Here is a 15,818-nt window from a genome sequence, read left to right as displayed (position 1 = left end):
AAAAAAAAAAAAAAATCCAAGAGTTATGTTAACTCACGTATTCACTGACGTACTCTGCCCTAGCTCACTTTAGAAGAGAACAGGCTAGACAGCTTCGGGCCCAGAACCGGCTGTCCTCAGAGCAGGTTCCTCAGCCTCCTGTCCGCACCGCAGTGGTGAGCCTTTCTTCATGTCCTTCTCGTTGGATTCAGCTGTCCCCTCAGACAGCCTCGGCTGCAGACAGTACCTTCCCACGAGGGTGATTTTTATTTTAAAAATAGGTAAAACCCACTAATAGTTTTTTAAAAATCCGAGCTAATTGTTAACTCTTTGCAGTTTAGACTCCCGAACACCTAATGTTAGTTAGACTCATGAGAGAACCGGAAGTGTTTTCATTGAATCTCTGAGACAGTAAACTCTTGAGTATAGATCTGAGCTCCTGTCTGTCACTCACGTGTGTGATTTTGGAGAAGAGTGGGGTGACAGTTCTCTACAGACCCATTGCTTTTACTAGACACTAAACCTTCAAGCCTGTAGTCCTACGATGTGCCAGTAGCTATTTCACATGAAGGGATGACATTTGCCTCTTGAGTACTGTTTTTCCATAGATGTCTGTGGGTCGTTCCCTCTCCAATTTTGGCCTTAAACAGAGTTTCCCATGATGCGACCAATGAGTCCCGTTCCCAGAGGGTACAGCAAGCTGACCGCTGCCCTGAGGTGATGCTTACTGACTCTTATAGTGATTAGGAAAATGTGGTCAACCTGCAAGTGGAAATGGTATCAGGGTCGCATTCCTCATTTTCTTACATCCTGAGTGACATGCATCATTAACATGGTAATTATGTAAGCTGCAAACTTGGGTATCTGAGCTTCTTAACAGAAAGACTTGATAGCGCTAAGGCAAGGAGGACCCCGGATTCTACTGCAGCACATTTAGATGTCCATGCTGAACTCCAGCAACAAAGCACTGGACCAATGCCCAGAGGCAGAGTCTGTTGTCTATGCATCTTTCCCACTCTCTAGCCCTCATCCCTAGGAAATCCAGTGGTGTCACCCAGACTGGTTAAGTTCTGTCAAGGGAGCATCGTTATTTCTCTTGTTAAAACCAGAAAAGTATTTTAAAACAAAAAGAAAAAATAATTTAAAATCCCCCAATTTAATAGACAAATAAACATGTCATAAAAAAAACATGTCAAAATTAAAAACAGGGAGGTAACACGTAACAGTTTTGTGCAGAGTTGCCGACCATCTTAACTGCTCTGTTGGGTAGCTCTGAGGCTCTGAGGATGGGTCCCTGGGTCCCATTTAATGTTTCACAAGTGCTTTCTTCCCTCCTGGAAGTTCTCAGATTAGCTCCAGAAGGAAGGCCTATATTTGATTTTCACTTACAAAAGGGGGATATTTGGACTAATCGTTCCCCTGTATGCTGGACTAACTCTACATCCCTAGGGACCTCCCACAACTCCGCGCAGCCCAGACTGTTAGAAACTCATGCTCTGTCACTAAAGCAAAAAGATTTACTGGAAGCTTTTTATTTGAACCACAGCTGCTGAAGCAAGCTGTAATTTTTAAACCCTGGATTTCTGCTTTGTTTTATAGTTTGAAATTTAAGCAAAATGCCATTTGAGAAGCGAAGGTACACAAAGATATTACGGAGAACCCTTAAGTGCCTTCTGCCCAGCATGGCAGGAGGAGGGTGGTAAATATGTGGCAAGGCCTGCATGTAACAAGAAAGCTAGAGGCTTCTGAGGAGAAGCAGATGAAGTTGTTTGGCTTCATTTGGAAAATGAAGTTGGACCATGCTCAGAAAATTGTCATAGGCCGCTTGCCCTCAGAAGACCTGGGACAGTCAGTTATCTGTGAGCACTGACCCGAGTTTGCTGCCCTTTGACTTGTAGTGGTTTTGGATGAAATGAGATCGGCTCTTGGAGAAGAGCCAGGTAAAGAAGTCTATCCACTCTTGTAAATTGAGGTCTGGCTCTTTAATCCAGAAATCTGTAAACCAGCCATCAGGACTGAGAATGAAGACCCCCCCCCCCCCGGGGTGACTTCTGGGCTTGGTGTAAACAGCACACCAGGAAGGCACTCACTCTCCTCACTACTAGGTTTGATCACCATGCAGAGAAAGAAGGTACTATAGGCCTTGGATCTTAGAGCAGAATGTGACTTTAACACAATAAGGTAACACTTCACCCTAAATAAACATCACCAAACAGAAGCACCTCCCAAGTGGCGCTCCCCTTTGGGGAGACAGTGGAGAGAGCAAACTCATATGCCTAGACACATCTAAATCTAGATTTCTTTTTTTAAAATTTATTTGATTATTTATTTATCACTTTGTTTGTTTATATTTCAAATGATATCCCCCCTTGAGGTTACCCCTCCACCAACCCCTTATCCCATCCCTCCTCACCCCTCTCCCTCTTGCCTCTAAGAGGGTGCTCCTCCACTCATTCACCCACTCCCACCTCACACCTTCAGTAGATAGGCATGGTCCCCAATTGAAGGATAGGGCCACCCACGCATCTCAAAAATTTTAACCCAGAAATAATTCTGTCCAAAGGAAAGACAGGGACAAAAAAATGGAACAGATGCGGAAGGAAAGGTCATTCAGAGACTGCTCCACCTAGGGATTCATCATCCCCTCTGCAGACACCAACCCCCGACACTATTGCTGATGCCAAGAAGTGCTTGCTGACAGGAGCCTGGTATGGCTGATCCCTGAGGTTGTACCAGCACCTGACCAATACAGATGCAGATCTCACAGCCAACCATTGGTCTGAGCCTGGAGACCCCAATGCATGGGCTAAGGGAAGGACTGGAGGACCAAATTTAGGTTTCTATGGAGACATGTTTGAAAGATTGGAAAGAGGCTAGCCTTCCTGACCGTACATCATAGCAGCACCAGACTATCATTACCATGACTCAGCATGATGCCAACCCACAAGAGTGTGTTATGTTGGAGGATCTCAGTTATTTCCCAGAGAATCTGGTCAATGAATGTCTGCATGTGGATGGATGAAAACCATTGTTAGACACTGTGATACAAGATTGTCTCGTAGGCTACTCCAATAGGAACCAGAAGGTCCAGGCAAGAGCCTAATGTCTAGAGAGTCAAGGAGCAGGGGAAAAACTCACAGAACCGGGCTCCTGGGCACCTTTTCCTCAGACACTCAGGCCTCCTCAGGAGCCCATGGAAGGGTGTGCTTACCTGACTATATCTTGTGAGCTTCAAGTTGTACACACCTTGTCTATTCTACTAACTGTTATGTTTTAAAGTTTGCATCTTTACTTTTAGAAATTCTTCTGTTTTTCACCCATCTCTGTTCTTTTACCACTCATTTCTTTCTCCTCCTTGGAAATGGACACCACAGGTCATTGGGTGCGTGACTCAGTCTGAGTTACTTCATCTCTCTGTACTTCAGTTTGAATTCAAAACAAAAAAAATGACTGCCTCATTCATGATAACTCGAACATCATGTTACATTTACTAGTAACTACTGCAGAGCTAACCACGCTTATAATCTGCCACACGATTAGGATTTTATCATCCATTCATACTCCAATGAGTTTATTAACTTATGCAAATTGGAGAATGCACATTTCCCAACTCCATTGTACAGTGCCTGGCAACCACTCTAGCTGTGCATTGTACAGAAATGCAAGTCTTGTTTTTGTTTCTTTGTTTGTGTTTTGTTTTTTATTTTGCTCTGCTTTTTGTGACCAACAACAACTAAGGTCAGAACCTCTCCCATTAATGCAAACTGGCAAGTTCCAACTTTACCTGGGAATGAGGATTTATCTCCTCTGAAGATGCAGGCTATACATAGTCCTTGGCAGTCTGTACAGGAACCGGAGCTGATGGGTTTTTAACAGTAAACTTCTAATCATTTTATATGTTAAATGTATGTGACAAGGGTTTTTTTTTAAATTTTAAAATAAATTTGTAAGATCATAAGAGTTTAAAAGCTTCTGTTGATAGGTAACAAAATCAGGGATATTGAAGGATGTGAGAGTTGTCTCACATTGCCAATTTAGAAATAACTTGAGATGAAAATGATTTCCATCCTCATGACTTTAAAATGAAATGAATACACAGTAGCATTTTGGTCTCATTAACTTCACATTCATGAGAACAATGAAGCAGACTGAAAACTTGGCATTTACTGAATGTATGCTTGATAGACGAATATCCCATGGCAATAAGGAAGTGACAACTAGAGTTCACAAAGGTCTCCTCTGAAATCCCACTTTAGGCTGTAATGACAAAGTGTCAAGCTTAAAAAATTAATTTTTCCACTTTCCCCAAACACTGCTAGTAAGCGGTGGTCCCCAAAGGCAAGAGGGTCATTTATTCATATAAACCACTGTCTCTCACAAGACACACATATCCTAGAACTTAATTTGACTAAGTTAATTTCTAAGGTATTATGGAAAGATAAACTTAAAATTAGTGTTACAGTTGGCAGGATAGCTCGTGGTAGAGCACTGGAGTGGGAAGCACTGGGTTCAAACCCAAGCACCATAAAAATAAGTTTTAGGGCTGGCGAGGTGATGGTTCAGTGGGTAAACGTGCTTGCTCCCAGGCCTGGGACTTGAGTTTGATCCCCGGAACCCACATGATCCAAAGAACCGACATGGTGGAAGGAGAGAACTGGCTTGTGGGAGTTGTTCCCTAATACACACACACACACACACACACACACACACACACACACACACACACACACCATTTAAAAGTTTTAATTGATTTTTCAACTGGAAAACTACTATTATAGGTAGAGATAGATGTAGACAATTGCCAAAGAAAGTCAACAGTTCCAAACAGAACAAATGTTGCAAAATCTATGAACAAGCTCTTCTGATGTGTTCCATTAACTAAGAGAATACTGCCAATTAAATCAGAAGCATCCAAAACCCCAACATCTTGCTGTCAAGTTGTTAGAATGCAAACAAGGTACAGACATTGGAACAGTGAGGTGGCTCTATGTTCCCATGTCCTCTACCTCCAGTTTCAGAAGCCAAATTTCAGAAAGCTCTGGAATCTCTTTAAGAGGCCCTGAGCCAGGAGCATGAGACCTGGATGTCTTAAGCAACCTTAATCCTGAATTCTACAATCTGAAGTCCTGGGATGCTCACTCTAGATGCCATTGGTCTTTAAGAACAATTTTAGCCTGAGAAACTCTGGGTTACTTCTTTTTATGATTACTACACTGCTTGTATATGGCTCCAAAAATAATATACTTATTAAAAGCTATTATTTTTGTCTTTATAATTTGTCTTCTGGGTGCTTTTGCCAAGTAATTATTTTTTAAAAAATGGCAATCCTGAGTGAAGATTAGGGTATACATTCCAAAATAGACAAGTAAAAATATTTATTCATTTTTAAACTCACAAAACTTTTTTTTAGTCTTATTTGAGCTCTAGCCCCAGGTAGTTAACTAGATTTCTTAGACCAGGAATGTTCTCCTTCCTGTTGGGTGGCCTTAAGTCCACTCAGACAACTGTTGGTTGATGCGATGTGTGATCACCACTACTGCACCTTTAAGGACATCTTGACATGCTGGTCATTGTTCCAGTCTATTGTCACCACAGCTGAGTAGGGTTATTGATTGTTTCCCCGACTTGGCAGCTTACATAGTTATGTTCTGATTTTATGAAAGCTAGAGCACAGGGAGGAGTCTTTCAGGGTTAGATCCAGCATGAATCTTCTGAGTCCTGTGTTGGAAGTGTATGGCTTTCAGCAATAGGCACTTACTGCCTGCCTTCTACCTCTGAGAAATAACCAAGGGCAGCAACAATAGCCCTACATTGTCTTGGGAGCCACTTGGCCTAACCTGCCGAATAACTCAGTTTTCTCGTACATGGTACTGGAGTTTTTGTTAGATAAGCTATATGGCTCTTGTGGGGAGCACTGGTAGTCAAAGAGGCACATGTGCACATGTGTGTGTGAGTGTGTGTGTGTGTACATTATACATAATTTAATTTTAAGTAAATATAAAATAATAGAATTATTTGAGTTTTTGTCCAACATTCTTAGTGTAATTTATCTTAGAGAGGTAGTTTGATTTAAGAACAAGATTGAAATTGTTGATTCTAATTGGAAATATTTTGTTTTAAATCTTTGTACTTTTTAAACTTAAACTTAGGTTCACTTCTTTAAATGCAGACTGCATTCATCTTTTGGCAGGAGCATGGCTCCCTTGGTATGCTAGTATTCCTGAAATGCTAGATAATTGCCAGCTTTAGAAAGAAAGGGTGATCTGGCTTGTGCAGAAGCCATGCTAACTAGGAAGACATATTCCATTCATCTCCTTGGTCTGCTGTTCTTTCAGGCATACCAAGGTTTATCTTAATGCGAGAATAGCCAGAATAAAGAAAAAAATCTACAGAAAATTGGCAAGTACATATTTTAGCCATTAGTTATTAAGACCTTATCAGGTAGTTCCATTCAAGCTGTTTGCAAGGAAGTCTGTTTAGGCTTATGCCCCTTGGTGATTAAGTAGACATAAGAAGGGAGATTGTAAGACCGGTGTCTACATATGTGTGCAACCTCAGCTTCAAGTGGGGTGGAGACAGGAGAATGGATGTGGCTTATTGGCTTCCAGCCTGACTGAGAAAACATGGGTTCTAGGTTCAGGGGAAGACCTTGCCTCAAGAAGAGAGATTGTATCTACCATTGAAAACTTAGTAATTCAAAGAAAGAAGAAAGTTCACATGCTGTCTCTTCTCCATTTCAGGGTATTCCTGTCGGTTGGTGTCACAGAACATGGCCCTTATCCTATTGAAGGAGGATTCTTTAGATGTAAGTAGTTTCTCAAATGTTATATCAAGACATAGCTGTATTAACTTATTTACTATAACTATTAATCTGTTTGCTTTTGTTCAAAACAATTGAAAACGACTGTGTTTAGTTTAGCTTTATGAATAGAAGCCATGCAGTCTCACCTATAAACATCAAAGTTTTATGGGCTTAGAGTATTACCTCCTGGTAATGGCTGATTCAGAGGAGGTTCCTGGGGTGTTCCTCATGGTAGATGCCTCCCAATACAGCTAACAATCAAGTGCTGGTAGTTACTTAGATTTATGTAACAACGGGATACAGGTAAACTTAATTCTCCAACACCAGATACCAATAGATCATGGAGAATGGAACACTTTGGGTGCCAGAGTATTTTTTATGGGCAAGTATATTCTTGGCTATGCTAGCTGGTTTTATGTCAACTTGATGCAAGCTTGAGCCTCTTAGAGAAAAGGAAGCCTCAGCTGAGAAAATTCCTCCAAAAGACTGGGCTGGAGCAAAGTCTGTAGGACATTTTCTTAATTAGTGATGGATGAGCTAGCAGCTTATTGTTGGGTGTGCCATCCCTGAACAGGTAGTCCAAGGTTCTGTAAGATAGCAGGCTAAGCAATCCATGAGGACCTAGCAAGGAAGCAGCACTCCTCCATGGCCTCTGCATCAGCTCCTGTCCCAAGGTTCCTGCCCTATTTGAGTTCCTGTCCTGACTTCCTTTGGCGATGAACAGTGATGTAGAAGTGTAAGCTGAACAAACGCTTTTCCTCCTCAATTTGCTTTTGATTACGGTGCTTCATCACAGCAATAGTAACCCTAACTAAGATCCTGACTTAACACTCCCCCAGAAGACAGCAATAGGCACTGATCAATGGTAACCAGTGACCTGGTAAAGCTGTCAGACAGGAAAATATTAGTGAAATATGAGATTCTATTTGTCCAGATTTCCAGAAGGTTCTGGAGGTACCCACATTCCCCCTTTCAGGTGGTATATTTAATACCAGTGTTGGGAGCAGTGCCTGGGCTGGTTACACTTTGAAAGAGAGGATACATAGTTTGAGGTCCCTGTTTGTGAAAACTTGGGAGACTCCCTACTGTGAAGACCAGTTCTCTTTACTCCCTCAAGGTCTCATGGGTAAGAGGCTGAGCCCTGGTTCAGTGTTGAGTCCAAGATACCACTGGCAAGATGCCAGGCCTGCACTGAATGCTTCAGGGTGCTTCTCTGTAAGGCTTGTTTTTGTTGTCTGGGTTAAAAAGCATCGTGTCACTCATACCTGGGATAATCAGCTTGTAAATAGAAAAGATTCCTTTGGCTCACTGTTCAGGGTGGGGGTGTTATTTGGCCATTATGGTTGGCTTCCTCATTGCTTTGGGGCTAGGTCAAGGCAGCACATTAGTGGGACCACGTGGTGGAGTAACATTACTCACCTCAGAGCCAGAAGGCCAGAAAAGCCAAAACAGTGAGGCCTGAGGACCGTGATCCCCATCAGGGCATGCTCATGGTGACTTGAAGACCTTTTATTAGGATCTGCCTCTTAGAGGTTCTGTCACCTGCCAGTGACACCACCCTGGGGACCAAACAATGAGCTCATGGGTTTTTGTGGAACATTAGACAACCAAACTATATGTAAGAAGCCTGTTGTCTGAGGTCATGCTTATCGCCTGGACTCTTCTTCCCTTCTCTGGAGCCCTAAGGAGACCTTCCTGAGAAACCATGTCCTGATGTCACCAGCACTCCCTAGTGCACTTGCCTTTATTTTACTTTTCGTGACTGGAGATGTGCTGCGTGCGCACACACATGTTCACGTTGTAAAATAAACCAAGAGCATTTTGACATACAGCTCGATGGCATTAAGAACATTCACACTGTTGTGTAACTCTCACCCCCATCCATATCCAGAGATCTTCTCTGCATTCTAGACTAAAATTCTGTGCCCATTAAGTAACATCTTCCAGGCTGAAGAGATGGTTTGGTGGAAAAGAGAGCCCGATGTGCAAGCACGAGGCCCTGAGTTCAGTGAATTTTTGGGTCCGAAATGAAAAAGCTGAGTATGGTCTGTGTGTGCCTCGAAGCCCAGCTAGGACTGGGAAGCAGACACAGGACAACTGCTGGAACTTGCTGCTCACCAGCCTAGCTCCAGCTTCAGTGTGAGATCCTTTCTTAAAAGAACAAGGCAGAGAGTGACTGGGTAGGACACCTGACATTTTCCTCTGGCTCCCAGGGGACATATAAGCACACACATCCATACACACATATTCACATACATTGTACACATCTGCACATACATACTCAATACAAATGATAACATCCCATCTCCACCTTATCCCAAGTTCTGGAAGTTACTGTTCTACTTGTACATCTATGAATTTGATCTCTTCACATTAGCTGACCCATCATCACCTCATGGTGGTGGGATTTTATAGTATATTTTTTATTTTTTTTTTCTGAAATATTTTCCTTAATGTCCACAAGGTTTACCCATATTGGGGGCATGTGGCATAATTTCCTTCCATCTTTGAGGCAGAATAATATTCTACTGTGTATTTGAATCTTCCTCACCCTCCAGGTAAGCTCTGCCAATGTAACTTTAGGTGACTTCTTCATAAATAAAGGGGATTACTATAGTTTTGGATATAGAAAGCATACACCTTAGGAATGTGAGGAATAGAGAATTACACTTATGAAATCTAAAGCAACTGAGTTTGTGGAGAGCAGAGGCCAGGGGAGGAAAGCGATGCTGCTCTGGGGTGTGGCTGGCAAGAGTGAAGTCACAGGCAGCGAGGAGGGGGCAGTCCTAGTGTCCCTCTACACAGAGAGGGTGAGCACAGACACTAGTGATGTAGCATAGCATTCAAAATAGCTAAAGGAGAGGATTCTGATTGTTTTCACTGCAGAGAAAGGAAGTTTGCTGCAAGGGACAGCTCACAGTTCCTAGGCTGAGCTTCCCAGAGTTTACAGCACTGAAGTGCCGCACAGTTCTGCATAATGACATGTGTTGCCATAATGACACACTTTGCCCTTTCTCAGAGCTCTTGATCTGAAGCTGAAGGCATAGTGGCAGAAACAGAGTATGAATCAACAGCTCTATCTGTGTGGAGCCTGACTGCACTCCCTGTGATGTGCGGTGGTAGGTCAGCCATGGCTGGTGGTGGCTGCCGCTGACTCTGTTTCTGTTTGAATGGATCGTCCTTAGTATGAGGGCAGTTTTGACTGCGTGGTTTAGGAACACTGTAGGAGAACAGTTCATTGTCAGGTAAGACCCAGAGCTGTCTAAGGGAGGGCAGTCCTGTGAGCTTACCCTGGCTCTGCCCTTCATTGGAAGTCCTGCCTCCTCCATCTGGCTGGCTGGTGTAGCTCTGCTTAAACTTATCAATCTGCTGGGGAGTTCTAAGTTATCGCTTCTAGGCTTTTTGGTTAAGATCAAGTGTGGAGAGTTCTAAGCTCCAACCAACCTAATTTTTATTTGGTCTTAACATACTTTGTTCAGATCTTTATATCTTTATACCAGGAACTTAACTTTTAAAACAGCACGAAACAAAATGACTTTAAGAATCACGTGTTAGTGAAACATGAAGGTTCTTGTGGCTTCTCTAACTATTCTCTTTCCCTCTCTCCCCCTTCCCTTTCCTTTTCTTGAAAGAGTGGGTCTCATTGTGTAGTCAAGACTGGCTAGGAAGGAGCTAGAGAAGTGCTTCAGTGGTTAGGAACACTGGCTACTCTTCCAGAGGACCTAGGTTCAATTCGTAATACCCATGTAGAAGTCTCACATCTGTCTGTAACTTTCATCCCAAGGGATCCAACACACTTTTGTGGACTCCACAGGCCCTGTATGCACATGTGCATAGACTTCCACCCAGGCAGACTCATATATAGAAAATAAAAATATGTTAAAAAAAAATACTAGCTAGAGACTTGCTGTTTAACTAAGCATGCCTTGTACCCATGTTGCTCTTTGCCTCAGCCTACTGAGTGCTGGGCTTCCCAGCTTGTGGCTCTGTGCTGACCACTGCAATAGTTGCTAACCACGTGTGGTAAATAATCACAGGCCACATGACTAGGCTTCACGAGAACTATCGATTGCAAGCAATCTGGATTTCAATAGCTTCTTGTGGCTGCTGGCCCCTAAGCTGAGTGGCACCAGCTGCCCTCACCTGGCAGCATTGTAACTGTCACTGACAGGACAGGAACAGGTGTGCACTGCCACCCATGAGCAGAAATGCTGAAAGTCACCATCGTGTTCTGCCTGGCAAGTGAAAGGGCCCCTGATGGTAGGCACATGGCTCAGTTCTCCGTGTATTCTATAGCAGTGATTTCAAGAGTTCAAATGGATTCTTGGTGAAAAGGGATCTGTGATACTTTGGGGAAATGTAAGGCCCTGACTATAAGGAGATTCCTCTACTATAGGAATTTGTGGGCAGTTGTTTAGGAAAAATGTGTAACTTTCAAAATCAGGTTTGAAGGAATAGAAAGAGGAGAGCAAATGCACAGCTGTAGAGATGCAGGGCCATGGCCCACAGTGAAAAGGTACCATACCCCCTGGGTGCTTATGGTGCCATTTTACAGTTTACCTGAGGAAAAGAGACCCCCAACTTTATACTATTAGCCAGGAAACAGGAAAAATATCACCACCACTTTCTAATATGGTTTAATGTTATTATCACCCTTAGGTCCAAACTAATAGAGGCAGAGCAACAAAAAAAATTTTCAGATTAATCTCAGCAATGAAGAAGAAAATTCCTTAATATAGAATTGGCAAACCAAGTCCTGTAATGTAAAGAAGATATATATTGCTTACATAAACACGCATCTCCTTTACCAAATGTATTGTGTGTTTTACTTAGGAAAAATCCTTTAATTTTTTAAAAAGGTTATTAGCATAGAAAAAATATAAAGTTATTTCACTTGATGTAGGGGAAAAAGCAGCACTTATTTATGGCTAAACACCAAGAGACAATCCTGGCAGACATGTAAACCCTATTAAGCTAATGAGGTGATTAATAATAATGAGGTAATAAACTATTAAGCTAATTAGGTGAAGACCTAATCCACCCATCACCCCCTAAAGCTCATGGTGAAGTGGTAGTATAGTTCTTTGGGAAGGCAACTATGACACAGGCATGTCCCTGCCATGTTCCTTTTAACAGTGTACTGCAGATCCCTGAGTGATGATAAGAGGCATGTAAAGCATACGAATTGCCTACAATTAATGTTGATTGTCAACATGAAGTTATAAGAGAAGCAGTAGGTGAATCACCATGAGCAATGAAGACTGGTCCCTGGGCATTTTGGAAACTCTGTGGATTAGGGACAGTTGAAGCTCCTTTGCGCCCTTCAAACTTTTTTCCAGTTGGTTTTGAGAACCATTTCATTCCCATTTATGATTTCCCATAATGCCTCTAAGCTATGGCTAAAGTTGTGTGGTTTTGATTTTTCTTGTTACCTTAGAATTTAATGCTGTGAACACCATGACCACAGCAACTCTTAGAAGGGACAACATTCAACCGGGACCTGCTTACAGGTTCAGAGGTTCAGTCCAATATCATTATGGCAGGAAGCATGGCAGGCATGGCGCTGGAGGAGCTGAGAGTTCTACTTCTTGTTCTGAAGTTAGCTAGGAGAAGAGTGGCCTCCAGGCAGCTAGGATGAGGGTCTTAAAGCCTACACCCACAGTGACACACCTACTCCAACAAGGCCGCACCTCCTAATAGTGCCACTCCCTGGGCCATGTATATTCAAACCATCACACATGTCAATGAAATATTTGAGATCGCCTTGGACAGTGTGCAAGTCTGGTTCATATTTTTTTGTCTTTTGTGTTTCAGGCAGTTGTATTAGCTCTAGAGAGTGTTTGGTATTTGAAACGCGGCAGTGGACCTTTTGGAGGTTCTCTACTTTTCATGTCTTCCGAAGGGCTGCATAGTCAGGCATCTCTCTTTCACACCAAGAGTCTGGAAGAAGCCACTCAACTGTCCTCAGTACAGCTAGACACACTCAGTTCTCAGTTTCTATCCAGGGTGGCCTGCCACTCTCACTTGTCCAACCGTTTTCTTTGTCCCACATCCTCAGTTACAGACCCTCAATCCTTAGGACATCAGGAATATATGCTAGGATTCTCCGCCACTTGCCTGCATCATCATCTAATGAAAGTACCTCCTGGAGGTGGAGAGGAAGTTCCCAGTGAGTCACGTCCCCTACTAGTGAGTCATTTCTCTCTAATTCGTGACGAGTCTGCTGGGCTGTGTAAAGAATGACATTGTGAACAATTGAAACTTAACTCCTCTCTTAGGTATCTCAGATTCCTTGTGTCCTGATGCCTTTTTGATGGTCTGCTGTGTGCTGGTGAGTGGTTGTGGTCATTTCTAGAGAAGTTCTTTCTTTCCCAGATGATAACCTGAATTCTTCCCTTAAAGATAAGCTGGTTAAACCAGCTAATGAAACTGAAGTCATTTTTTTTTCCAAGACAGGGTTTCTCTGTATAGTCCTGGCTGTCCTGGAACTCACTCTGTAGACCAGGCTGGCCCCGAACTCAGAAATCCGCCTGCTTCTGCCTCCCAAGTGCTGGGATTAAAGGCATGTGCCACCACTGCTCAACATGAAACTGAAGTTTGACAGCAGTTTTTACTGAAGCCCAGCTTATTCAGGTTCTCCATGTCCGTCACCATTTTCTGCTTAGGGAAATCTAGATAAATGACAGCAATCTTAAGATGTTTTGTATCTGAGACGTTCACTTTTTATGCTTCAATCATAAGCATCAGGAAGCTAGTTTTATTTATTTTTAATTAGCCAAGTCTAATAGGTCGTGTTGGGTCACGGGCCATGAATTGCTATGTCAGACCCATGAGCATGTGGCTCCCATTGAATGTAATGAGGGCCCCTTGACTCTTCCCGCAGCTGCTGCCCAGTCTCCAGTGGGGATCCGGCTCCAGGGTGGTGCAGGTGGATTTTAAGCAAACATGTAGAGATTAAATAACTAATTGGAAATGATTTTGCAGAATAAAGCTGAAGTCTGCTGTCTCCTGAAAAGGAAATTACGGCAGACATGCAAATAGCTTACTGTTCATTTGAATTAGAGCTCGAGTGGAAGACAAGAGTCAACTGATAAATCGCCACCAGTTCAGGTGGGGCTGAAAACCCCGGGCTTTTGTATGAAAACAGCAGAGGCCGTGATGTCAAACGCGATGTAGAAAGGTCTTATTTCCTCTATTTTAATTACTTTGACTCTAATCATAGTGAGAGTTATTACCTAGTGGCCATATGCAGTTTTTAAAAATTATACTCTAATAGATTTTGTCTTTCCCTTATTCACAAACCACTTACAAAAGCGAACATTGTGCTTTAATTCCAGGAGTTGATTTTTTTTTTTAATTTTTAAACTTGCTTTATTACTGTATGTATATGGCTGGCATTGAGTATTTTGCATTTTTAGTAATATCCTTTGAGGACTGACAGGATTACTTTACGAACAGGGAGCAACCTGGACGGTTTGACAGAACAGTAGTGAAAACTTGACGGACTGACAGCTCTTCGGGAGCAGAGACACCAGATGGTCTCTTGCTGACCCTTCCTCCATGAAGCGGTCTTGACTTGGCTTTTTTTATGGTGATTGAGTTTATGGGTTATTTTTCCTGATTAGTTTTTGCCCAGAGTTCCATCATGTGATCTATTGAAACTGCCACTGTTTAATTTCTTCCCTTTGGTTTTTCTTTCTTAATGCTGAATTGGAAACGTTAGAGCAGTTTTGGGAGACGGGTGTAGGAACCAGCCCTTCCCCTGCTTTTTCCCTCAAGAGTCTCCTACCTTAGCCCACTCTGTGTTCAGGTAAGAACGCAGTGGGAGGGGGCTGTGAGCTCTTTGGACATGCAGCAAAATACAAATCTGAGATGTGGCACACGCACATTTGGACTTAGTGTTGTCTGTTTAACGTGTGGCTGCTGCTGCCTGAAGATGTCCTATTGATCCTGACTGTTCACTTCCATGTTAGTGAGTTAGGAGACCAGAGAATTATTGGTGTGTAAATTGTGTACACGTTCCCAACATGCAAGCATGTGGGTCATGAAACGTTCCTACAGAAATGTGTTTATGAATTGAAAGACCATGCATTTGAATGGGTAAGGTGGCAATTTCAGAGAAGAGTTCTCACTGTGTTCAATAATTTAAGTTATTGATGGCTCAAGTGATTTGCTGTAACTTAGATTTCTGGTTTTGTTTATCTAGAGTTTATAACTTAAATCTAGAGCTTATAACTTAAGCTCTAGATTTGAGTTCTGACAATACTTTAGATCAAAACTTGTCATCTTCAGTGAGCTCTTAAAGTTAGGATGGAAAGAGAGGTCGAATGGTCACTGCCAAGGCTGTATATATGGGGACCTGAGGGAGGATGGAGCAAGGCTGCTGAGAGGCAAGGACAGAGAACATGAGGCAGTCTGGGAAGTTTCTCTGTTGTAAATCAGAATGCTCCAAGTCTTCCCACTATTTTCTTTGTTACATTTTAAAATTATTTTTAAAAATTATGAGCAATGTATTTTCATTATATTCTTCCCGTCTCCCAAATCCTTTAGACTTTCCCCACCTTCCTTCCCGCCCACAGGAAGAACAACAATATGAACCAACCAGTCCCCCTAGAGCTCCCAGGGACTAAGCCATCATCAAAGGAGTACACATGGCTCCAGCTGCATGCGTAGCAGAGGATGGCCTTGTCATGCATCAATGGGAGGAGAGGTCCTTGGTCCTATGAAGACTCCATAGATGCCCCAGTGTAGGGGAATTGAGGGTGGGGAGGTGGGAGTGGGTGGGTGGGTGGAGGAACACCCTCATAGAAGCAGGGGGAGGGAGGATGGGATAGGAGGTTTCCAGGGGTGGGTGGGGAACCAAAAAAGGGGATAACATTTGAAGAAAATATCCAATAAAAAAAGCAAACAACAAAAACCTACAAAAGAAAAATAAGAATAAAAAGATTTAAAAAATGTAGCAACAACAAAAGGGCACACACGCACACACACACACACACAAACACACACACACACACACACACACGCACACACACAC

At 42.7% G+C, this 15,818-nt stretch overlaps 1 protein-coding gene across 10 annotated transcripts in view; it reads left to right on the top strand.

Moving 5' to 3' along the window:
- The window catches only part of Atp8a2 (ATPase phospholipid transporting 8A2), a 554,904-nt gene that overhangs the window by 196,754 nt on the left and 342,332 nt on the right, over positions 1 to 15,818 (top strand). For all 10 annotated transcript variants that reach the window (XR_004116436.1, XM_031362595.1, XM_031362603.1 and 7 more), the window contains one exon: positions 6,720 to 6,784. Coding sequence is in view for 9 of the 10 variants with exons in the window: in XM_031362595.1 (XP_031218455.1) it covers positions 6,720 to 6,784 (65 nt within the window). In the remaining variant the exon portion in view is untranslated. The remainder of the gene's footprint in view (positions 1 to 6,719; positions 6,785 to 15,818) is intronic.

This window comes from Mastomys coucha, unplaced genomic scaffold, assembly GCF_008632895.1.
Source record: "Mastomys coucha isolate ucsf_1 unplaced genomic scaffold, UCSF_Mcou_1 pScaffold9, whole genome shotgun sequence".
NCBI lineage: Eukaryota > Metazoa > Chordata > Mammalia > Rodentia > Muridae > Mastomys > Mastomys coucha.
Note: the sequence above shows the minus strand (reverse complement) of the source record. Positions and strands in the feature narration are given on the sequence as shown.